The sequence below is a fragment of the Panulirus ornatus genome, chromosome 15, assembly GCF_036320965.1.
Source record: "Panulirus ornatus isolate Po-2019 chromosome 15, ASM3632096v1, whole genome shotgun sequence".
Lineage (NCBI taxonomy): Eukaryota > Metazoa > Arthropoda > Malacostraca > Decapoda > Palinuridae > Panulirus > Panulirus ornatus.
Window position 1 is genome coordinate 45,728,518 of NC_092238.1, and position 26,445 is coordinate 45,754,962.

At 38.7% G+C, this 26,445-nt stretch overlaps 1 protein-coding gene across 3 annotated transcripts in view; it reads left to right on the top strand.

The window, feature by feature from the left end:
• Nucleotides 1-639: 639 nt before the first annotated feature.
• LOC139753870 (opioid-binding protein/cell adhesion molecule homolog) overlaps nt 640-26,445 on the top strand; it is an 842,066-nt gene continuing 816,260 nt past the window's right edge. For all 3 annotated transcript variants that reach the window (XM_071670824.1, XM_071670826.1, XM_071670827.1), the window contains exon 1: nt 640-1,084. In XM_071670824.1, coding sequence (XP_071526925.1) covers nt 1,068-1,084 — 17 coding nt within the window. In that variant the 5' untranslated portion in view covers nt 640-1,067. The remainder of the gene's footprint in view (nt 1,085-26,445) is intronic.

The following is a 26,445-nucleotide window of genomic DNA, read 5'->3' on the forward strand; positions in this document are numbered from 1 at the left end:
AAATACAATGATATCATCGTAGATGAAGGAGTGCATCACGCATTCATTTTGTTAATGGAATCCGTCTTGACGTAGCTGTTCTTCATTCTGTTTATGAAAAATTCCCCCATCTTGTGGTAGGTGTTAGAAAAATGTGTACATAATGTGAGTTTATTATTGTTGGTTACCGTGGGTGGAAAACAGTGTCAATGTAGCCTGTTTAATACGCCCTCAACCCCTTTTTCTTTCCCTGTCAATGCTGTACCGACTACAGTAATGCATTATATCTGCTCCTTAGCATGTATCTCACTCCCGATTAATAAATACTAAATTCAAGACAGGACGAGGGTGTTTCATACAGCATTTGAATTTGGAAGACTTGCCGCCAGCCGAGTATCCTCGAAGGAGCGAAGGAAGAGCGGGGAGTAAGAGGCGGAGGAGTAAGCTAAGAAAGAAGAGAAAGACTCGAGGAAGGTGATCCAAAGAGGTGAGGGGACAGAAGGGTGGGAGAGGGAAGGGAGGTGGTCGGTCTCTCGGTCGGCCGGGGTTGGTGGGGGTTTGTTCTGGTGGATGGGTAAGGGTCGGGGGGAGGGGGGGGGGGGAGGGAGTGGTACCACTGCTGAGGGGCTGCTGGAGCCAGTCTCTCTGTAGAGCCGGTGGAGAGTGTACGTGTGTCTCCCGCCAGCGCGTTCTGGAGGGACTTGCCGACATCTGCTAATTCGGTTAACGATGGACTGTTGAGAGCTTTTCACGGACTCGGACTCAGACACCTGTTCCTGGTGCATATGGCCTGTGTTGACACAAAGACTTTATCAAGAAAAAGAGAGAAAAATAATAGAGGGTTTTAGTCTCGTAGAGTGATTTAGAAATTGATGACCTATGATAAGATTGTCGGGCACTGTTATCTTAATGAAAATACGATTGTGCTCTTGAGTGTAGCATAAGCCTTGGATGAACGCGAAAAAACTGGCATGAAAATGGTGTCCAGATAACGGATCCTCTGACCTGGTGTTGATATATATATATATCCATAGTTGAGTCTACGCCATGCGGATGCTCCTGCCGGACGGCAAGACCATCTGAATGAGATGCTTACACAGCCAAGGTAAGCAGAACCTGGTGTGAGGTCACCCACACACCCACCTGACTTGTGGAGTTCTCTTGGGTTCAGAGTGAACCAGCAAGACCATACCCTTGGAGTCCTCTGCTACTCAGTGCTTCTGACCGTTCCCATGTAACAACTTATTTATCTCCAATCTTATTTATCTTTCTTGAGAAAAAAGGAGAGAGAGAGAGAGAGAGAGAGAGAGAGAGAGAGAGAGAGAGAGAGAGAGAGAGAGAGAGAGAGAGAGAGAGAGTAGAAAGATGATGTGAAGAGGGCTTATATCTTTCGTTCCTCGGAATTTGTATCCAGATAGGTAATGTAAGTAATACTTCTACAAAATAGATTTTTCCCTACTTATTCCATTATTCGTAGTACGTGCCCATGAGCATCTGTATTTTACATTTTTTCATTTATATTTTGCACTCTTCGGTGGTGAAGTATGTGGTGAAATTGACAACACTAGAAGAGGTCAAGACTTAACCGATTTGATGGTCTTGATGTCAGAGTTGCGTTCGCTTGACCTAGTGGGTGTACAGTGGTAGTGTTGGTATCAGAGTTATGTTGGCCAGACTTACTGGTTCTTCAGTGGTAGTCATGGTTTCAGTGGTACCACTGGTATGACCTAGTGGTCGTAGAGTGGGGTCTTAGTGCCTGTGATATGTTGCCATGTTCTGATGGTAGTACTGTTAGCTACAAGCGCTCGCTATACGTTGCCATGACCTAGTAGTCAAACACTGGGCTCTTGGTGCTAGCAGTACGTTGGTATGACCTAGTGGTCATAGGCTCTTGGTGCTAGCGGTACTTTGGTATGACCCAGTGGTCATGCAGTGGTAGTCTTGCTGCCAGCTGTGCCTTGGAATGACCAAGTGGTCGTACAGTGGGGCCTTGGTGCTGGTGGTACGATTTATATAACCTAATGTTATCATGGAACCCCAAATGCAAGTGGTATGGTGGTACGACCTGGTGGAAATACCATGGTCTCCTGGTACTTGTGTACAACCCAGTGGTGATGCAGTTGGGCCTTGGTATCAGCCATACTCTTAAACGAACCAGTGGTGTTACAGTGGCGGTGAGGCTTTGGTACGACCCAGTGGTAATACAATAGACTCTTGATGCCTGTGTTACGAAGTTAAGAACCAAATGGTGATACACCGAGGTCCTGGCGCCTTTGTAACATCACAGCGGTGATCTACAACTAGACTTGCTACGGTGTTGTAGCAGTGGTGGGAAGCTTAACCGTAATGGTGATACAGAGTCAGTGCCGAATTTCAGCTATCATGAAGCAAATATGTCTTCCCAGGATGGTACAGCGGCTTGGCCTTCAGAGATTCTTTTACAGTGGTGTGGCCTGTTGTGGTTCTTTTACAGTGGTGTGGCCTGTTGTGGTTCTTTTACAGTGGTGTGGCCTTTAGCGGTTCTTTTACAGTGGTGTAGCCTTTAGTGGTTATTTTACAGTAGTGTGGCCTTCAGTGGTTCTTTTACAGTGGTGTGGCCTTCAGTGGTTCTTTTACAGTGGTGTAGCATTTAGTGGTTCTTTTACCGTGATGTGGCTTTCAGTGTTTTTTTTTTTTTTTTCAGCGGTGTGGCCTTTAGTAGTTCTTTTACAATTGGTGTGATCTTTAGTGGTTCTTTTACAGTGGTGTGGCTTTCAGTGGTTCTTTTACTGTAGTATGGCCTTTAGTGGTTCTTTTACAGTGGTGTGGCTTTCAGTAGTTCTTTTAAAGTGATATGGCCTTCATTGGCTCTTTTACAGTGGTGGGGCCTTTAAGTTTTTTTTTTACAGTGGTATGGCTTTCAGTCGTTCTTTTACAGTGGTATGGCCTTCAGTGGTTATTTTACAGTGGTGTGGCCTTCTGTGGTTCTTTTACAGTAGTGTGGCCTGTAGTGGTTCTTTTGCAGTGATGTGGCCTATAGTGGTTCTTTTACAGTGGTGATGTACAAATCGGTAATACTGTGATGATCGCTAAGAATAGCTTAGGGACTTGGACCACAGGATATAACACAATAGAGTAATAAAGTGATTTATTCGTTGTGGTGGTACAGGACTGTAGCTTTCGTATTTATACAATGGTATGCGTACATTCAGAGATGATACAGTATTTCAGCCGCAGTGCGTGTTGCTTAAATACAGTGATATAGCTGTATTAGTCACAGAGCTGCATAAATACAGTGATATAGGAATACAGTATAACGTTATTGGTGTGAGAGTCAGAAATCTTGCAGTGCTACAATAATACAATCATGATTGTAATACAATGTTGTATTGTTTGCACTATATAGAGAGACTAGAGAATTCTACCGGTTACTCACAGTGATACAACAGAAGTGGTAATACAGTAGTGCACCTCTAGTGGTGTTGGGCCAGTGTAGCACTGTAGTAGAGCGGAAATGTAGCTGTAGTAGGGATACAGTAATGTATGTATGTAGCTACAGCAATAATATAATATGGATACAGCGATGAAAAATAAATGTGATAACGCTACAATGAATGAAAGATTGAACAAAAATACACTGATGTAGTCACAGTGATGATACAATGCTCTAGGTCCGTTGTTGTTGTAGTGGCCATAATTTCTTGAACTACAATTCTAGTTTATTGATTTATTTATTCGTAGCGTTGTTACAGTGCTACGACGTCATCGCTGATGGAGGGATATTGTCGTAGCGGTGATACAGTGACGAGCTGAAGTAGTGACAAAGTGATGTAGCAGTAGTAATGATAGGATGATCTACCTGAAGTAGTGTTGTAGTTGTAACCTCTGCTACTGACTCAGTGATATAGTCATGGTGATGATACTGTATAGCTGTTGTGTTGGTACAGTGACAAAGTCTCTTGCAGTGCTACAGCCGTGTAGTTCTTACAGTACTTTCGTAATGTTGCTCTGATGGCCTTATGGTGATGTAGCGCCAGTGAACTGGTCTCTGCTGTTCATACAGTAATGTAGTGACTGTAGCCACTCAGGTGGTGGCGTGGATTGAGAGATACAACAGTTGCAGTGATGAGAGTGATGTAGGTACTGCAGTGACGACAGTGATGTTGTTGAGGTGAGGACAGTAATGTAGCTGGTCCTTGTTATCGGTGATGTGGCTGTAGCAGTGATGCAGTGATGTAGTCACAACATTGACGCAGTGATATAGCCTTTGCAGTGATAAAGTAATGCAATCTTTGTATTCTTACAGTGATATAGGCGTTGCAGTCATACAGTAATGTAGTCTTTGTAGTGACAGAATGGTGTAGCAATACATTGCTGTACTCGCTGATAAGGATACAGTGATGTAGGGTTAGCAGTGATACAATCATTTCACCTCAGTTGGTAATACAGGGATGTAGCCGCTAGTGTTACTACAGTGATGCTTCCTCAGCTGGAAATACAATGAAACCGCGAATAAAACTACAGTAATATAGTATCAATCGGTAATACAGTGAAGAAAAAGCTAATGTTAATACATTATTGCAGTTATGGTAGATACAATGGTGTCTTTAGTAGGGAAACAGTGTTGTAACCCGGGTAGTCATACAGTGATAGACTCAGCAGTGGTACAGTGACGTAGCCGCCAATAGAGAAACAATGACGATGGTTTTAATACAGTGATACAGTTTTAGCAGTGATACAACGATGTATCCACTGACTGAAATACAATGATTTCCATGCATTTGGTGATACAGTGATGTATCGCTGACAGAAATACAGTGATATAGCCACATTGGTCACATAATGATATAGCCGTTCGTTGAATTACAGTAAGCTATGATGACATACTAGAAATGCTAGATGACTGGCATATTGCTATTCTGCCAATGTAATCGAGTATCTAACCGACATAATCGTATATTTTACCGACATACTTGTATATCATACCGACAGATTCGTATACGTTGCCTACATATCTCTATATATCACCGACATATTCGAAGATTTAACCATCTTATGCGTATATCTTAGTGATATGTTCGTATATATTACCGACATATTCATACATCTTACCCTACCTTCATCGACGTCTTCCTCTGTTTGACCGACTCGTGTATTCGTGTATGTACGTACTCGCTTGAGAAGAGATGGTGAGCGTGGTGATTCTCTTGTGTAATCGTGGCTGTAATAGTGATACATAGTGATGATGATATGATGCGGCCATATAGTGATGACACACCAGTATAACTGCAATGACACTGCAGCACTGTCGTGTGGATAGAACCTCTATTGATTCCCCTATATTGATCCTGCAGTGACGTAGTTGTCTTAGAGGTGCAGACAATAAGATTCAGTATTGATACAGCCATATAGCAGAGATGTAGCACTGTAACTACGTTACAATACAGCAGTGGTGATTCAGTATAGGTACAGCTGTATAGCTGTTATCACTAGTACAGTGATGTTTATTAAGAATATGATTGTAGCGATTTGGCTTCACAGTTGGTAATTTGACTTCGTTCGGATACAGTGATGTGATACAGTTCTGTTGGTGCAGTGATTTACTTACTGATGTTTCACTGGCTGATACAGTGATGTAGTGGAATCCATGATACACTGCCGTGAAAATGGGAGGTACAGTTGTCCTTGTATTGGGGCTGCGTAGTAATGGTGGAATTAGGTAATATACTTATGGCAACGGTATTGTATTATAGCTATTGTAGTAATCTATACTGTAGTATAGATTAGTTGGCGATAAAGGAGTCTCTGAAATCCTGAACTGGCGTTTTATTTGTTATTGTTTTTGCTTACTTCCTGTTTTATCTGCAATTGTTTGCGAACATCGAGTTGTTTTATCTGTATTTGTTTGTAGATACATTAATTTGCTTTGGAGAGATGCTGTTGTTCTGAAGATACAGTGGTCTATCACGAGAATCGAGTATTATTATAGCAATAGTGGCGATACGGAATATGCCTGTGGTGGCAATACATCGTTACAGATGTTGCAGTTCGGTAGTTGATATCGTGATGCAGGTATATAGGTGATATACAGTTATCTGGCTGCAAGATAAAATGGAGTACTGGTAGTCGAGATACTATGGTTTTAGTTTTAGTGATGATAAACTGTTGAAGCTATTGTGGCGGTAAAGTCAATTAACTTGAGTGGTAACACACTGATGTAGATGTGATTCTGATGCATTGGTACAGCTGTAGTTCTGACGTGTTGGTAAGATAAGATACAGTATTGTATTCATTTTCTCTCCCTAATGGAAGCCAACATGGCAAAGGCAATTTTTTTTCGTCTCTATCATGGCCTTTTTTTTTATTTGGACCTACAGGCAATGTAGTAATTATATTGTTAATTGTAGTAATTACACCCCGTGATGTAGGTATAGTGATCATGCAATGAATATCCTCTGTCAGTCACGCGTGGATGTAACTGCAGTGGTTATAAGGTAATTTCAGACAAATATGGTCATGCAGTGCAATGAGACTGGTGGTTAGATGATGGAACTGTAAAGGCGATACAATAATATAATCATGGTTATATAGTAATGCAGATGTATAATGCATGCGGTAATACACTGGAATAATTGTATTCGAAATACGACAATGTAGCTATAAGGATAGAACGTAACTGTTATACAATGATGCAGCTTTCGAGTCGATACAGTGATAGAAAAAAGCAACAGAAAATGCGACGGTAGTTGTGGTACAGCGATTCGTATTCGTTGCTGCGTGATGGTGATACGTGTAGTAACAGTACACTGATCCAGTGGACAGATATCTAGTAATTATACAGTGAAATCGTTAAAGTGATGCTAGAATAGAGCTGCAGCAACTGCAGCAGTGATTGTATTGTACGGTAATGATTTTTAAGGTTACTGAATAATGTTTTTGGTGTTGGGTGTTACAGAGTTAAATGACTGCGGGATTGTTGTGGTGAAGTGTTGGAATTTTAGCGCAGTTGTGGTAAGGGAGGATGTGGTAGCGAGTTATAGCGAAGGTATAATGTTTTACCTTCTGATATATGGTGATATAGCGTCATAGTGATGAGATAGTGATGTTGAGTTCACACTATTCTATAATGACAATATAATGATTGGCTGATGATAATGTGGGATGACTTTGCTGTGGTGTGGTAACCGTAGAGTGGTGTAATCATAAGAAGTAGTGTATTAACAGTAGCGTAGTGATTGTGGACTGGTGTAGGGTGATGTAGTGATAATGTAGACAAGACACAGTTGAAAAGTGTTGTAGGTAATACGGCGAATGAGTGAAGTGACCGTAGGTGGTGACGAGTTATGACAAGGATAAATTTTCCAGATTTATATGTGGATTACACACACACACACACACACACACACACACACACACACACACACACACACACACACACACACACACTTTTGTATAGTTATACACTCTATGTTTGTTTTTTTCATAACCCATAATATTACAATGACTTTTCAGAGTTCTCAGAAATTATGCAGAGAGATGAAACGTGTCATCCACAGATACAGATAACGTGCAACGTATCACTGTTACCTTGAATATCTGATAGTTTTTTTTTGTCCTAAGTGCCGTATGTATTCTTTATGAGAAAAAGCGAGAGAAATAGAGATGAATTTTGACTTTATTCATCATCAGTACTTCATGTTAACTATATAAAAAAGGAGCACACGTCTCTCTGAATAAGTAATCAAGAACAATGGCATTATGACGTACAAGTTCTGCAGATCCATTCGTCGGGTCTGAGAGGAGAGTAATTATTCAGTTACTCTGAAAGGAAGAATACCGGATTGTACAGTCCACTCAAATATAACCTATAATGTCAAGCGTTTTTCTTTTCATTCTATTTCGGTTTGACACAACAGCCAACAGCAGCGTCGAATTCCTCACTCCTTTATTGTCCTGTCACTCCGTGAACGCAGAGATGAAAAAAGGATTTGTGATTAAAATGAAGAGAAGAAGTTTATTGTCAAAAGATCTTTATTTTTCCATTTTTATTTTGTTTCAACTGACTCGTCTTGAAATCGCTAGCTCATACGTCCTACACCCAGACCGTCGCGTGATAAGTCAAGACATTTGGTATAAAGAAAATGGACAAGAAGGAACACGGACGCCGTCACTCCCTCAACTCACGTTCACAGAATGATATCTGACTCTCCGAGCACCATGCCAGAGGATAAGAGAGAGAGAGAGAGAGAGAGAGAGAGAGAGAGAGAGAGAGAGAGAGAGAGAGAGAGAGAGAGAGAGAGAGAGAGAGAGGGTAAAGCTAGACGGGCGTGGCCTTTGAGAGGGTCATCAACTCTGGCTCTAATAGTGACTAACATTTCTGCTACCTCGCTCCGGTGCCCAGGATGAAGAGCTGTAGAGAGAAGACCAGAGAGCAGGGCTGTTCGTATGGAAATCTGTATAGATGGCTCGGTTGGCTATCTTAGCTACAAGATAGGAACCAGTAAACACTGACGAAATGTATATATATATATATATATATATATATATATATATATATATATATATATATATATATATATAACACAGGAGTAAGAGATCTTCCTCCCAATTAAAGTAACCATATTTCTCATAACATTTACCGTATTACACCATAATCAGCATCATGTTTTATAAAGTACACATTTCTTTGCTCAACCTGGATCTTATTATAGTTAGGGCCTTGCCTGCACTTCCGAAGCTCGAACTGTTGATATCTATCATCTGAATGATTAGGAACTTTTCCTCCTCCTCCTCCTCGTGTTTCAACTTTGGCTCCGCCTCTGAGTGGGATATGTCACATCTTTCCATCGGGTCTCTGCAAACGATACCCTTCTTCGTATGGTGGGCTCCATGCGGTTGATTTTTTCTCTTCTTCGTTCCTCTGTACTCGCCATCAACTTCTCCAGCTCAGTTACCCAACAGTCGAGAGATGTTTGGTATGTATTCGGGATTTTCTTGCCAGTAGACAAAAGCTGCTGCCACAACCAGATGACAGTTATCTTAGCTAGTCTTTTTACCCAATGCCGGGATGAAGAGACATTTCGAATTTAGCTTTCTTCTTGGAAGGAAAAATATTAACATATAGGATCAGGAACAGGTTTCCCTACTTATCCAACGAGAGCTTATTGTCTTCAGAGCGGTGATGATCTGAGGAAACAGCGAGAGACTTGCCACCCAAAGTATAAGAAATGAGTATTATCATAATCTTAGAACTGACTGACCAAGGATTATATCAAACGTTCACTTAACGACGATTTGGTAAACAAGTTACATCCAGAGTTAAGGAATTCAAAGTGACTTACAATTACTTAGAATGAATCCGTTGACCAACACAGAAAAATTCTTAGGAGATACCGTACCTGAAAGCCTAAGATTAAGGCGGAAAGAGAGAGGCTAACTTTTACAAAGAGAGGAACATCTGCACGGCTCAGATATCTGGAGAGAAGCGAGTGTCTCTCTCAGATCCTTGCCAAAAGTTACCCCTGAAAACATCAGACCTCTTGCTCACATCCAATCAGAAGCAAACAGTGGAATCATCTGGCTCAATACACAGTCGCCAGACCTTAAATCTAGAGACTGCATAGTGCATATATTTAAGGATTTGAGGACAGCGCACGATGGGGTTCATAGAGATGATTTGTGGCAAGTGTTTCGAATATATGGAATGGGAGGAAAGCTAAACATGTTACGAATTTCCAACAAGAGAGTAAGGAATGTGTGAGTGCAGGAAGAGAGAAGGGTGAGTCATTCCAAGTCAAGCGAAGGTGAATCTAAGGAAAGGGTGTTTAATGTTCTCATGGCTGTTTACTCTGTTTATGGATTGGGTGCCGAGGGAGGTAGAAGGGGTAGTCTTGGAGAGAAGGGCAGATCTCCACACTATTGTAGGTTGGGGAAGGGGAAGCTAAGAGATGAGTCAGTTGCTGTTTCCTGATGACAAGTCGTTTTGGAAAAAGAGAAACTGCAAAATCTGGTGCTGAGTTTAGGACAGTTTTAGACGAGAAAGCTGAGTTACAGTGAGCAATAGTAAGGATACTAAGTTTATGAAGGAAGAGAAACAGTTTGGTTGGATTGTGACTTTAGGTGAATAAATTGAAGGTTACAGTGTTTCAGGTACTTGGGAGTAGAGACAGCAGCAAAAGGACCCGTGGGAGGTGAAGTAATCCATAGGATGAGTGATGAAGATAAGGTCCTGAGTGCATTAAGTAGTGAATGGAAAGGGAGGTCACTCCCCATAAGGGCAAAGGATATGTTTGGTGGCATAGTTAGTTCCAACAGTGTTGTGTGGATGTAAGATATGGACTCTAGATGAAAATAAAGTACTGAAAAGGTTGATATGTTTGAAATGAAATGTCTGATGTCTTGTGAGAAGGGTTGATCATATGGGAAATAACAGAGTAAGAGAGATGTGAAATAGTGTTAATAGAATGGCTGAACGAGTTGAAGTGTGTGTGTTGAAATGATATGGACATATAGAGAGTGAGGTCAGAGTGACTGAGACAGTATACCTGTCAGAAGTGGAGGGAACAAGGTGAAGGAAGAAACCGAGCTGAAGGTTGAAGGACAAAAAGTAAGATGCTTCGATTCATCAGGGCCTGGGATGCTTTGGCGGTATATGGCATGCATGGCATTGAGTGAACTAGAGCGATGCGGTGTACAGAATTGCTGCCAGTGGGCATATGAAGCGGTTAGGGAAAGCCACGGGAAGGATTCTGGGGCTTTGCTGTAGGGAGGGTGGGTCGCGGTTTCAGCACACTGTACCCGACAGCTCGAGGATGGAGTGTGGGAAAATGAGGCCGTTCCTCGTCTGTTCGTGGCGCTTCCTCACTACGCGGGAAAAGGCGAATGAGTAGTATTAAAACGGGTGATGAAAAGAAATATTTTTGTAACAACGTCCCGAGAATTTCGTTTTCACCCGCTCTAAAAGAGGATGAAAAAAAATATTCGGATTGCAATTTACAAATGTATCATTTATAATTATAGAAAAAATGTCTAATGCGTCGTATCTACAGAACTGTTTGTTTTCTGTGATGAAAATTTGTAAATTCGTAAACTGCAATTGGTTTGCTCTTTTTCTTCTCTACTGGACTTGATGCTGAGAACGGAATGATCAAAGTGTTGTCACATGAACGTTTCTTTCCATTCTTACGCTGACGCTCTTCCTAATGACATGTTTGGGCATTCCAGGTACTTAGTCAGTATTTATCTATGTATCTATCTATGTATGCATCTATCTATCTATCTATCTATCTATTTATCTATCTATCTATCTATCTATCTATCTATCTATCTATATATATATATATATATATATATATATATATATATATATATATATATATAGGGGAGAAAGAACACTTCCCACGTTTTCCCTGCGTGTCGTAGGAGGCGACTAAAAGGGAAGGGAGCGCGGGGCTGGAAATCTTTCCCTCTCATCTTTTTTTAAATTTTTCAAAAGGGGAGCAGAGAAAGGGCCAAGTGAGAATATTCCTTCAAAGGATCAGTCCTCTGTTGTTAGCGCTACGTCGCTAATGCGGGAAATGGCAAATAGTATGAAAAAAAGAAATATGGGAGGTTTGGCCGTAAGTCTATAGGTTAACTTCTTTAAAATCATTGATAAATCCCTTACATTAGCAAAGAAATAATTTTATAGAGTCGTTTGTGTTTATGTGTATAAGTGTGCGCACTTACCTGTTTATAATTACCTGTTCGCACTCTACAGGAAGAGAGTTTTTCACTTGTGGGGCCCCCATCTCTTAACATTTTCTACGGCATTACAACTTTACAAAATTTCTTTATGCTGTCTTCATTTACCGTGACTTCTGTCAATTCATTCCGTTCTTCCAACATTATTATACAGTAAAAGAACATTTTAGTATTTCTCTTAATTTCCAGCCTGATTCAATGTTAAGTCCTGTGGTTGTTCTATCCCTATGTCTTCTGAAGAACTGTTCACTATGTTTGTTATCAATATAGCTCTCTCACTTGAGAGGTCATGAATAGGTCATCCCACACCATAACCCCTCAAAGGAGCCAATCATTTCTTTCCCGTTGATTTTAGCGAAGCTTTGAAGCTTCATTAACCCCGCAAAAAGGTTTTTCGGGTCCCGTTATAGGAGTATATATATATATATATATATATATATATATATATATATATATATATATATATATATATATATATATATATATATATATATATATATATATATATATATATATATATATATATATATATATATATATATATATATATATATATATATATATATATATATATATATATATATATATATATTTTTTTTTTTTAATTTTTTTTTTTTATTTTCCAAAAGAAGGAACAGAGGGGGCCAGGTGAGGATATTCCAAATAAGGCCCAGTCCTCTGTTCTTAACGCTACCTCGCTAACGCGGGAAATGGCGAATAGTTTAAAAGAAAGAAAAAGATATATATATATATATATATATATATATATATATATATATATATATATATATATATATATATATATATATATATATATGTGTGTGTGTGTGTGTGTGTGTGTGTGTGTAGAGAGAGAGAGAGAGAGAGAGAGAGAGAGAGAGAGAGAGAGAGAGATTGAACCAGGGCATGTGAAGCGTCCAGGGTAAACCATGGAAAGTTTTATGGTGCCTGGATGTGGAAAGGGAGCTGTTGTTTCGGTGTATTATACATGACAGCTAGAGACCGAGTGAGAACGAATGTGGCCTTTGTTGTATTTTCCTAGCGCTATCTCTCGCGCATGCGAGGGGAGGGGGTTGGCATTCCATGTGTTGCGGGATGGCGACGGGAATGAATAAAGGTAGCAAGTATTAATTATGTACATGCGTATATATGTATGTCTGTGTATGTATTTGTATGTATACATTGAAATGTATAGGCATGTATATGTGCGTGTGTGTGGACGTGTATGTATAAACATGTGTATGTGGGTGGGTTGGGTGACCTCGCTAACGCGGGAGAAAGCGACAAAGTATGATAATAATAATAAAATATATATATATATATATATATATATATATATATATATATATATATATATATATATATATAGATAGATAGATAGATAGATAGATAGATAGAAAGATAGATAGGTTGATAGATAGATAGATAGATAAATAGATAGATAGATAGATAGATAGATGGTGGTTTCAACAATGATATATGGTTGCGAGGCATAGGATATAGACAGGGTTGTGGGGAGGAGGGTGGACATGTTGGAAATGAGATGTTTGAGGACAATATGTGGTGAGAGGTAGTTTGATCGAGTAAGTAATGAAAGGGGAAGAGGGATGTGTGGTAGTAAAAAGAGTGTGGTTGAGAGAGCAGAGGTGGAGGGAACGAGAAGTGGGAGACCATATTGTAGGTGGAAAGATGGAGGGAATATGATTCTGATCGATCGGGGCCTGAACATACAGGAGAGTGAAAGGCGTGCAAGACAACATTTACATTAAAGGATCTGAGTTTAGCATATACAGAAAACCTACCAATGTATGCTCATATATCCATTATTAGCCATCTCAACATGACAGAGTTAAGTTATGATATTTTCAATCTATGTTCCTTAGAATATTACATATTTGCAGTCCAGAGTATATTGATGATGAGTTTGACAAGATATATTCTAATGGATCTAAGTTAAAGTACCCTAGATCTTACATTAATAAATCCCTTAAGTTAGCAGAGAAATCATTTTATAGAGTTGAGCCCAAACCTTCCATTAACACCAACAATCTTTTGGTTCTCCCTTTTAATAATAATTTTACTTTACTTCCCATGTTGGTTAAATCCTTTAATGTAAATGTTCCCTTCAACAACAATAATACTATAAAGAATACCTTAATCAGAGGCTAACCAGAAAATTCTCCTGGATGCATCTATAAAGTGCCATATAGAAATTGTGACAAGTTTTATGTTGGGCAGACTGGTGAGGATCTTTCTGTTAGACTTAAGCAACATGAATATGATATAATAACGGGACAAGAATCAAATGCCTTGTTTAATCACGTTAGAAACTATGATCATTGTATTGATTGGAGTAATACCATCTCAGTCATTAAATCTAACTTTATTGCTACGAGAAATATCATTGAATCTTTTATTATTATATACACAAAGAATTATAATCTTAATATTAGTTATGGTGCATACAAATTATATAACTTTATTGTTGATAAAATTTGTAAATACGCTTCTTGTCTGTCTTGGACAATCGCATATTTACCAAATGGCGTCCTAGCTACGTCTCTTCGTTGTATATAAACTGACTGTTATATTCCTCTCTTGTGTCTCTTGGGAACTTATCGTGCTTCATTTTCCCCTGGACTCGTAGGTATATACTTGATCACGTGCAAAATTGTGACCCTTTGAAATATACATGCATAAATATATATATATATATATATATATATATATATATATATATATATATATATATATATATATATATATATATATATATATATATATATATATATATATATATATATATATATATATATTTTTTTTTTTTTTTTATTTTATATTTTATTATACTTTGTCGCTGTCTCCCGCGTTTGCGAGGTAGCGCAAGGAAACAGACGAAAGAAATGGCCTAACCCTCCCCATATACATGTATATACATACGTCCACACACGCAAATATACATACCTACACAGCTTTCCATGGTTTACCCCAGACGCTTCACATGCCTTGATTCAATCCACTAACAGCACGTCAACCCCGGTATACCACATCGCTCCAAATCACTCTATTCCTTGCCCTCCTTTCACCCCCCTGCATGTTCAGGCCCCGATCACACAAAATCTTTTTCACTCCATCTTTCCACCTCCAATTTGGTCTCCCTCTTCTCCTCGTTCCCTCCACCTCCGACACATATATCCTCTTGGTCAATCTTTCCTCACTCATTCTCTCCATGTGCCCAAACCACTTCAAAACACCCTCTTCTGCTCTCTCAACCACGCTCTTTTTATTTCCACACATCTCTCTTACCCTTACGTTACTCACTCGATCAAACCACCTCACACCACACATTGTCCTCAAACATCTCATTTCCAGCACATCCATCCTCCTGCGCACAACTCTATCCATAGCCCACGCCTCGCAACCATACAACATTGTTGGAACCACTATTCCTTCAAACATACCCATTTTTGCTTTCCGAGATAATGTTCTCGACTTCCACACATTCTTCAAGGCCCCCAGAATTTTCGCTCCCTCCCCCACCCTATGATCCACTTCCGCTTCCATGGTTCCATCCGCTGCCAGATCCACTCCCAGATATCTAAAACACTTCACTTCCTCCAGTTTTTCTCCATATATATATATATATATATATATATATATATATATATATATATATATATATATATATATATATATATATATATATATATATATAATGTATATGATGAAAGTGGATGGAGAGAGATGGGTGATTATTGGTGCATATGTACCTGGGCATGAGAAGAAAGATCATGAGAGGCAAGTGTTTTGGGAGCACCTGAGTGAGTGTGTGAGTAGTTTTGATGCACGAGACCGGGTTATAGTGATGGGTGATTTGTATGCAAAGGTGAGTAATGTGGCAGTTGAGGGAATGATTGGTGTACATGGCGTGTTCAGTGTTGTAAATGGAAATGGTGAAGAGCTTGTAGATTTATGTGCTGAAAAAGGACTGGTGATTGGGAATTCCTGGTTTAAAAAGAGATATATACAAGAGTATATGCATGTAAGTAGGAAAGATAGTCAGAGAACGTTATTAGATAACGTGTTAATTGATAGGCGCGCGAAAGAGACTTTTCGATGTTAATGTGCTGAGAGGTGCAACTGGAGTTATATCTGATCATCATCTTGTGGAGGCGAAGGTGATGATTTCTAGAGGTTTTCATAAAAGAAGTGGGAATGTTGGGGTGAAGAGAATGGTAAGAGTAAGTGAGCTTGGGAAGGAGACTTGTTTGAGGAAGTCCCAGGAGAGACTGAGTACAGAATGGAAAAAGGTGAGAACAAAGGATGTAAGGGGAGTAGGGGAGGAATGGGATGTATTTAGGGAAGCAGTAATGGCTTGCGCAAAAGATGCTTGTGGCATGAGAAGCGTGGGAGGTGGGTAGATTAGAAAGGGTAGTGAGTGGTGGGATGAAGAAGTAAGATTATAAGTGAAAGAGAAGAGAGAGGCATTTGGACGATTTTTGCAGGGAAATAATGCAAAAGACTGCGAAATATATAAAAGAAAAAAGAAGGAGGCGGAAGATCAAGAGAAAGGTGCAAGAGGTGAAAAAGAGGGCAAATGAGAATTAGGGTGAGAGGGTATCATTAAATTTTAGGGAGAATAAAAAGATGTTTTGGAAGGAGGTAAATAATTTGCGTAAAACAAGGGAACAAATGGAAACTTCCGTGAAGGGGGCTATTAGAGGAGGTGATAACAAGAAGTGGTGATGTGAGAAGGAGATGGAGTGAGTATTTTGAAGGTTTGTTGAATGTGTTTGATGATAAAGTGGCAGGTATAGGGTGTTTTGGTTGAGGTGGTGTGCAAAGTGAGAGGGTTAGGGAAAATGATTTGGTAGACAGAGAAGAGGTAGTAAAAGCTTTGCGGAAGATGAAAGCCGGCAAGGCAGCAGGTTTGGATGGTATTGCAGTGGAATTTATTAAAAAAAGGGTGTGGCTGTATTGTTGATTGGTTGGTAAGGTTATTTAGTGTATGTATGACTCATGGTAAGGTGCCTGAGGATTGGCGGAATGCTTGCATAGTGCCAATGTACAAAGCCAAAGGGGATAGAGGTAATTGCTTAAATTACAGGGGTATAAGTTTGTTGGGTATTCCTGGGAAATTATATGGGAGGGTATTAATTGAGAGGGTGAAGGTATGTACAGAGCATCAGATTGGGGAAGAGCAGTGTAGTTTCAGAAGTGGTAGAGGATGTGTCGATCAGGGGTTTGCTTTGAAGAATCTATGTGAGAATTACTTAGAAAAGCAAATGGATTTGTATGCAGCATTTATGGATCTGGAAAAGGCATATGATAGAGTTGATAGAGATGTTCTGTGGAAGGTATCAAGAATAAATGGTGTGGGAGGCAAGTTGTTGGAAGCAGTGAAAAGTTTTTATCGAGGATGTAAGGCATGTGTACGTGTAGGAAGAGAGGAACGTGATTGGTTCTCAGTGAATGTTGGTTTGCGGCAAGGGTGTGTGATGTCTCCATGGTTGTTTAATTTGTTTATGGATGGGGTTGTTAGGGAGGTGAAGGCAAGAGTTTTGGAAAGAGGGGCAAGTATGAAGTCTGTTGTGGATGAGAGAGCTTGGGAAGTGAGTCAGTTTTTGTTCGCTGATGATATGGAGCTGGTGGCTGATTCGTGTGAAAAACTGCAGAAGCTGGTGAGCTGAGTTTGGTAAAGTGTGTGAAAGAAGAAATCTGAGAGTAAATGTGAATAAGAGCAAGGTTATTAGGTACAGTAGAGTTGAGGGACAAGTCAATTGGGAGGTAAGTTTGAATGGAGGAAAACTGGAGGAAGTGAAGTGTTTTAAATATCTGGGAGAGGATTTGGCAGCGTATGGAACCGTGGAAGCGGAAGTGAATCATAGTGTGCGGGAGGAGGTGAAAGTTGTGGGAGCACTGAAGAATGTGTGGAAGTCGAAAACATTATCTTGGAAAGCAAAAATGTGTATGTTTGAAGGAATAGTGGTTCCAACAATGTTATGTGGTTGCGAGGCGTGGATTATAGACAGATTTGTGCGGAGGAGGGTGGATGTGCTGGAAATGAGATGTTTGAGGACAATATGTGGTGTGAGGTGGTTTTATCGAGTAAGTGATAATAGAGTAAGAGAGATGTGTGGTAATAAAAAGAGTGTGGTTGAGAGGTCAGAAGAGGATGTTTTGAAATGGTTTGGTCACATGGAGAGAATGAGTGACTAAAGATTTACCAAGAGGATATATGTGTCAGAGGTGGAGGGAACGAGGAGAAGTGGGAGACCAAATTGGAGGTGGAAAGATGGAGTGAAAAAGATTTTGAATGATGGGGGCCTGAACGTGGAGGAGGGTGAAAGGCGTGCAAGGAATAGAGTGAATTTGAACGATATGGTATACCGGGTTCGACGTGCTGTCAATGGATTGAACCAGGGCATGTGAAGAGTCTGGGGTAAACAATGGAAAGTTGTGTGGGGCCTGGATGTGGAAAGGGAGCTGTGGTTTCGGTGCATTATACATGACGGCTAGAGACTAAGGGTGAACGAATGTGGCCTTTGTTTTCTTTTCCTAGGGCTACCTTAAGCACATGCGGGGGAAGGGGTTTGTTATTTCATGTGTGGCGGGGTGGCGATGGGAATGAAGAAAGGCAGACAGTATGAATTATGTACATGTGTATATATATATGTATATGTCTGTGTGTGTATATATATGTATACGTTGAGATGTATAGGTATGTATATGTGCGCGTGTGGACGTGTATGTATATACATGTGTGTATGTCGGCGGGTTGGGCCATTCTTTCGTCTGTTTCCTTGCGCTACCTCGCTAACGCGGGAGACAGCGACAAAGTAGAATGAAAAATATATATATATATATATATATATATATATATATATATATACATATATATATATATATATATATATATATATATATATATATATATATATATATATATATATATATATATGTAATATATATATATATATATATATATATATATATATATATATATATATATATATATATATATATATATATATATTTTACATATTTTTTTTTTCTTTTTTTTGCCGCTGTCTCCCGCGTTTGCGAGGTAGCGCAAGGAAACAGACGAAAGAATGGCCCAACCCGCCGACATACACACATGTATATACATACACGTCCACACGCGCACATATACATACCTATACATCTCAACGTATACATATATATACACACACAGACATATACATATATATATACACATGTACATAATTCATACTGTCTGCCTGTCTTCATTCCCATCGCCACCCTGCCACACATGAAATAACAAACCCCTTCCCCGCATGTGCTTAAGGTAGCCCTAGGAAAAGAAAACAAAGGCCACATTCGTTCACCCTTAGTCTCTAGCCGTCATGTATAATGCACCGAAACCACAGCTCCCTTTCCACATCCAGGTCCCACACAATATATATATATTACATATATATATATATATATATATATATATATATATATATATATATATATATATATATATATATATATATATATATATATATATATATATATATTTATATATATATATATATATATATATATATATATATATATATATATATATATATATATATATATATTACGGAGGTATAAGTTTGTTGAGTATTCCTGGTAAATTATATGGGAGGGTATTGATTGAGAGGGTGAAGGCATGTACAGAGCATCAGATTAGGGAAGAGCAGTGTGGTTTCAGAAGTGGTAGAGGATGTGTGGATCAGGTGTTTGCTTTGAAGAATGTATGTGAGAAATACTTAGAAAAGCAAATGGATTTGTATGTAGCATTTATGGATCTGGAGAAGGCATATGATAGAGTTGATAGAGATGCTCTGTGGAAGGTATTAAGAATATATGGTGTGGGTGGCAAGTCGTTAGAAGCAGTGAAAATGTTTTTTTCGAGGATGTAAGGCATGTGTACGTGTAGGAAGAGAGGAAAGTGATTGGTTCTCAGTGAATGTAGGTTTGCGGCAGGGGTGTGTGATGTCTCCATGGTTGTTTAATTTGTTTATGGATGGGGTTGTTAGGGAGGTGAATGCAAGAGTTTTGGAAAGAGGGGCAGGAATGAAGTCTGTTGTGGATGAGAGAGCTTGGGAAGTGAGTCAGTTGTTGTTCGCTAATGATACAGCGCTGGTGGCTGATTCATGTGAGAAACTGCAGAAGCTAGTAACTGAGTTTGGTAAAGTGTGTGAAAGAAGAAAGTTAAGAGTAAATATGAATAAGAGCAAGGTTATTAGGTACAGTAGGGTTGAGGGTCAAGTCAATTGGGAGGTATGTTTGAATGGAGAAAAACTGGAGGAAGTACAGTGTTTTAGATATCTGGGAGTGGATCTGGCAGCGGATGGAACCATGGAAGCGGAAGTGAATCATAGGGTGGGGGAGGGGACGAAAATCCTGTGAGCCTTGAAGAATGTGTGGAAGTCGAGAACATTATCTCGGAAAGCAAAAATGGGTATGTTTGAAGGAATAGTGGTTCCAACAATGTTGTATGGTTGCGAGGCGTGGGTTATGGATAGAGTTGTGCGCAGGAGGGTGGATGTGCTGGAAATGAGATGCTTGAGGACAATGTGTGATGTGAGGTGGTTTGATCGAGTACGTAATGTAAGGGTAAGAGAGATGTGTGGGAATAAAAAGAGTGTGGTTGAGAGAGTAGAAGAGGGTGTTTTGAAATGGTTTGGGCACATGGAGAGAATGAGTGAGGAAAGATTGACCAAGAGGATATATGTCTCGGAGGTGGAGGGAACGAGGAGAAGTGGGAGACCAAATTGGAGGTGGAAAGATGGAGTGAAAAAGATTTTGAGTGATCGAGGCCTGAACATGCAGGAGGGTGAAAGGCGGGCAAGGAATAGAGTGAATTGGATCGATGTTGTATACCGGGGTTGACGTGCTGTCAATGGATTGAATTAGGGCATGTGAAGCGTCTGGGGTAAACTATGGAAAGCGGTGTGGGGCCTGGATGTGGAAAGGGAGCTGTGGTTTCGGGCCTTATTGCATGACAGCTAGAGACTGAGTGTGAACGAATGAGGCCTTTGTTGTCTTTTCCTAGCGATACCCCGCACACATGACGGGGGAGGGGGACGGTATTCCATGTGTGGCGAGGTGTCGATGAGAATGAATAAATGCAGTGTGAATTGTGTGCATGGGTATATATGTATGTCTGTGTGTGTATATATACGTGTACATTGAGATGTATAGGTATGTATATATGCGTGTGTGGATGTGTGTGTATATACATGTGTATGGGGGTGGGTTTGGCCATTTCTTTCGTCTGTTTCCTTGCGCTACCTCGCAAACTCGGGAGACAGCGACAAAGCAAAATAATAAATAAATGCATATATATATATATATATATATATATATATATATATATATTTATATATATATATATATATATATATATATATATATATATATATATATATATATATATATATATATTTATATATATATATATATATATATATTTTTTTTTTTTTTTTTTCATACTATTCGCCATTTCCCGCGACAGCGAGGTAGCGCTAAGAACAGAGGACTGGGCCTTTGAGGGAATATCTTCACCTGGCCCCCTTCTCTGTTCCTTGTCTTGGAAAAAAAAAAAAAAAACGCTGTCTCCCGCGTTTGCGAGGTAGCGCAAGGAAACAGACGAAAGAAATGGCCCAACCCACCCCCATACACATGTATATACATACACGTCCACACTTTCCTCTCTTCCTACACGTACACATGCCTTACACACACACACACATATATATATATATATATATATATATATATATATATATATATATATATATATATATATATATATATATATATATATATATTCCTATGAGTCCACGGGGAAAATGAAACACGAAAAGTTCCCAAGTGCACTTTCGTGTAATAATCACATCATCAGGGGAGACACAAGAGAGGAATATAACAGTCAGTTGATATACATCGAAGAGACGAAGCTAGGACGCCATTTGGTAAACATGTGATTGTCCAAAACATACAACGAGCGTTCATAAACTTATCGTTTTACAAATCTTATCAACAATAAAGTTATCTAATTTGTACAGACCATCACTAATATTAAGATTATGATTCTTTGTGTATTTAATAATAGAAGATTCAATGATATTTCTCTTGGTAATAGAGTTAGAGTTAACAACTGAGATGGCGTTACTCCAGTCAATACAATGATCATAGTTTTTAACATGATTAAACAAGGCATTTGATTCCTGTCCCGTTCTTATACTATATTTATGTTGCTTAAGTCTAACAGAAAGATCCTTACCAGTCTGACTAACATAAAATTTATCACAGTTTCCACAAGGAACTTTATAGATGCAACCAAGAGAATTTTCTGGTGAATTCCTGATTAAGATATTCTTTATAGTATTATTGTTGCTAAAGGCAACATTTACATTAAAGGATTTAAGCAACATGGGAAGCAAAGTGAAATTATTATTAAAAGGGAGAACTAAAAGATTCTTGGTGTTAATGGGAGGTTTGGGCTCAACTCTATAAAATGATTTCTTTGCTAACTTAAGGGATTTATCAATGAAAGATCTAGGGTACTTTAACTCAGATCCAATAGAATATATCTTCTCAAACTCATCATCAATAAACTCTGGACTGCAGATACGTAATGCCCTTAGGAACATAGATTGAAATGATGATAATTTAACTCTGTCATGTTGAGATGAGTAATAATGGATATATGAGCATACATTGGTGGGTTTTCTGTATATGCTAAACTTAAACTCGTTTCCTTGTCTATGGATCATGCAATCTAAAAATGGTAACATACCATTATTTTCATTTTCTACAGTAAATTTGATGGAAGGTACTAAATTGTTAAGTAAGGGGAGAAATATTTGTAAATTTTCATCTGTTGGCCAAACACAAAGAACATCATCTACATACCTAAACCAAATTGCATTAGAAGGTAAGATATCCTTTAGTAATTTTGTTTCAAAAAATTCCATATAAAGATTACTAAGTACAGGTGAAAGAGGGTTACCCATTTCCATCCCAAATTTTTGAGCATAATAATCTCCATTAAATTGAAATACACAGTCTTTTATACACAATTTTATCAGTTCAATAAAATTAGACTTTGAAACAGGTAATTGAATATCATCCAAGACATCAAATAAATATTCTAAAAGGTCATCAACTGGAACTTTAGTGAAAAGTGTGGTAACATCAAAGCTAACTAGTTTGAAATCAAAATTAATGTTGATATTGTTTAGCTTGTTGACTAAATCTACATTGTTCATGATATTAGAATTTGATACATTACCTACTGTTGTGATTTTAGACAAAAGTAACTATTTATCTAAAATGAATGATCTTCCAAATGATAACACAACATATTCTAAACTTAGTAAAAATCCATTAGAAGCAGTTAATTCTCCCTTCAATAAAGAAATGAAGTTGTTGTTGAAAGGTAACATTTCTCTTATCAAAAATTTGTCATCTTTGTCCCCTTCATTGCCATATATGTATGGACTTATCAAAACATAAACAAAATTTTCCAGCAAGACCTATAGTGAGTTCAGTAGGCTCCATCACATATAAATTATCAAAATGGTTAGTTTCCTTATTAAGCCCTTTAGTAGGTAGTGTATCAAATTCTAATATGTATCAAATTCTAATATGTATGTTTTGGACAATCACATGTTTACCAAATGGCGTCCTTGCTTCGTCTCTTCGATGTATATCAACTGACTGTTATATTCCTCTCTTGTGTCTCCCCTGATGATGTGATTATTACACGAAAGTGCACTTGGGAACTTTTCGTGTTTCATTTTCCCCGTGGACTCATAGGAATATCTTGATCACGCGCAAAATTGTGATCCTTTCCAACATATATATATATATATATATATATATATATATATATATAATATATATATATATATATATATATTATATATATATATATCAGATTGGGGAAGAGCGGGTGTTTCAGAAGTGGTAGGGGATGTGTGATCAGTGTTTGCTTTGAAGAATGTATGTGAAAATATTTAGAAAAGCAAATGGATTTGTATGTAGCATTTAGGGATCTGGAGAAGGCATATGATAGAGTTGATAGAGATGCTCGTGGAAGGTATTAAAGAAATATGGGTGGGAGGCAAGTCGTTAGAAGCAGTGAAAATGTTTTTTTCGAGGATGTAAGGCATGTGTACGTGTAGGAAGAGAGGAAAGTGATTGGTTCTCAGTGAATGTAGGTTTGCGGCAGGGGTGTGTGATGTCTCCATGGTTGTTTAATTTGTTTATGGATGGGGTTGTTAGGGAGGTGAATGCAAGAGTTTGGAAAGAGGGGCAGGAATGAAGTCTGTTGTGGATGAGAGAGCTTGGGAAGTGAGTCAGTTGTTGTTCGCTAATGATACAGCGCTGGTGGCTGATTCATGTGAGAAAATGCAGAAGCTAGTAACTGAGTTTGGTAAAGTGTGTGAAAGAAGAAAGTTAAGAGTAAATATGAATAAGAGCAAGGTTATTAGGTACAGTAGGGTTGAGGGTCAAGTCAATTGGGAGGTATGTTTGAATGGAGAAAAACTGGAGGAAGTACAGTGTTTTAGATATCTGGGAGTGGATCTGGCAGCGGATGGAACCATGGAAGCGGAAGTGAATCATAGGGTGGGGGAGGGGACGAAAATCCTGTGAGCCTTGAAGAATGTGTGGAAGTCGAGAACATTATCTCGGAAAGCAAAAATGGGTATGTTTGAAGGAATAGTGGTTCCAACAATGTTGTATGGTTGCGAGGCGTGGGTTATGGATAGAGTTGTGCGCAGGAGGGTGGATGTGCTGGAAATGAGATGCTTGAGGACAATGTGTGATGTGAGGTGGTTTGATCGAGTACGTAATGTAAGGGTAAGAGAGATGTGTGGGAATAAAAAGAGTGTGGTTGAGAGAGTAGAAGAGGGTGTTTTGAAATGGTTTGGGCACATGGAGAGAATGAGTGAGGAAAGATTGACCAAGAGGATATATGTGTCGGAGGTGGAGGGAACGAGGAGAAGAGGGAGACCAAATTGGAGGTGGAAAGATGGAGTGAAAAAGATTTTGAGTGATCGGGGCCTGAACATGCAGGAGGGTGAAAGGCGGGCAAGGAATAGAGTGAATTGGATCGATGTTGTATACCGGGGTTGACGTGCTGTCAATGGATTGAATTAGGGCATGTGAAGCGTCTGGGGTAAACTATGGAAAGCGGTGTGGGGCCTGGATGTGGAAAGGGAGCTGTGGTTTCGGGCCTTATTGCATGACAGCGAGAGACTGAGTGTGAACGAATGAGGCCTTTGTTGTCTTTTCCTAGCGATACCCCGCACACATGACGGGGGAGGGGGACGGTATTCCATGTGTGGCGAGGTGTCGATGAGAATGAATAAATGCAGTGTGAATTGTGTGCATGGGTATATATGTATGTCTGTGTGTGTATATATATGTGTACATTGAGATGTATAGGTATGTATATATGCGTGTGTGGATGTGTGTGTATATACATGTGTATGGGGGTGGGTTTGGCCATTTCTTTCGTCTGTTTCCTTGCGCTACTTCGCAAACGCGGGAGACAGCGACAAAGCAAAATAATAAATAAATGCATATATATGTATATATATATATATATATATATATATATATATATATATATATATATATATATATATATATATATATATATATATTTATATATATATATATATATATTTATATATATATATATATATATATATATATATATATTTTTTTTTTTTTTTCTTTTCATACTATTCGCCATTTCCCGCGACAGCGAGGTAGCGCTAAGAACAGAGGACTGGGCCTTTGAGGGAATATCTTCACCTGGCCCCCTTCTCTGTTCCTTGTTTTGGAAAAAAAAAAAAAAAAAAAAACGCTGTCTCCCGCGTTTGCGAGGTAGCGCAAGGAAACAGACGAAAGAAATGGCCCAACCCACCCCCATACACATGTATATACATACACGTCCACACTTTCCTCTCTTCCTACACGTACACATGCCTTACACACACACATATATATATATATATATATATATATATATATATATATATATATATATATATATATATATATATATATATATATATATATTCCTATGAGTCCACGGGGAAAATGAAACACGAAAAGTTCCCAAGTGCACTTTCGTGTAATAATCACATCATCAGGGGAGACACAAGAGAGGAATATAACAGTCAGTTGATATACATCGAAGAGACGAAGCTAGGACGCCATTTGGTAAACATGTGATTGTCCAAAACATACAACGAGCGTTCATAAACTTATCGTTTTACAAATCTTATCAACAATAAAGTTATCTAATTTGTACAGACCATCACTAATATTAAGATTATGATTCTTTGTGTATTTAATAATAGAAGATTCAATGATATTTCTCTTGGTAATAGAGTTAGAGTTAACAACTGAGATGGCGTTACTCCAGTCAATACAATGATCATAGTTTTTAACATGATTAAACAAGGCATTTGATTCCTGTCCCGTTCTTATACTATATTTATGTTGCTTAAGTCTAACAGAAAGATCCTTACCAGTCTGACTAACATAAAATTTATCACAGTTTCCACAAGGAACTTTATAGATGCAACCAAGAGAATTTTCTGGTGAATTCCTGATTAAGATATTCTTTATAGTATTATTGTTGCTAAAGGCAACATTTACATTAAAGGATTTAAGCAACATGGGAAGCAAAGTGAAATT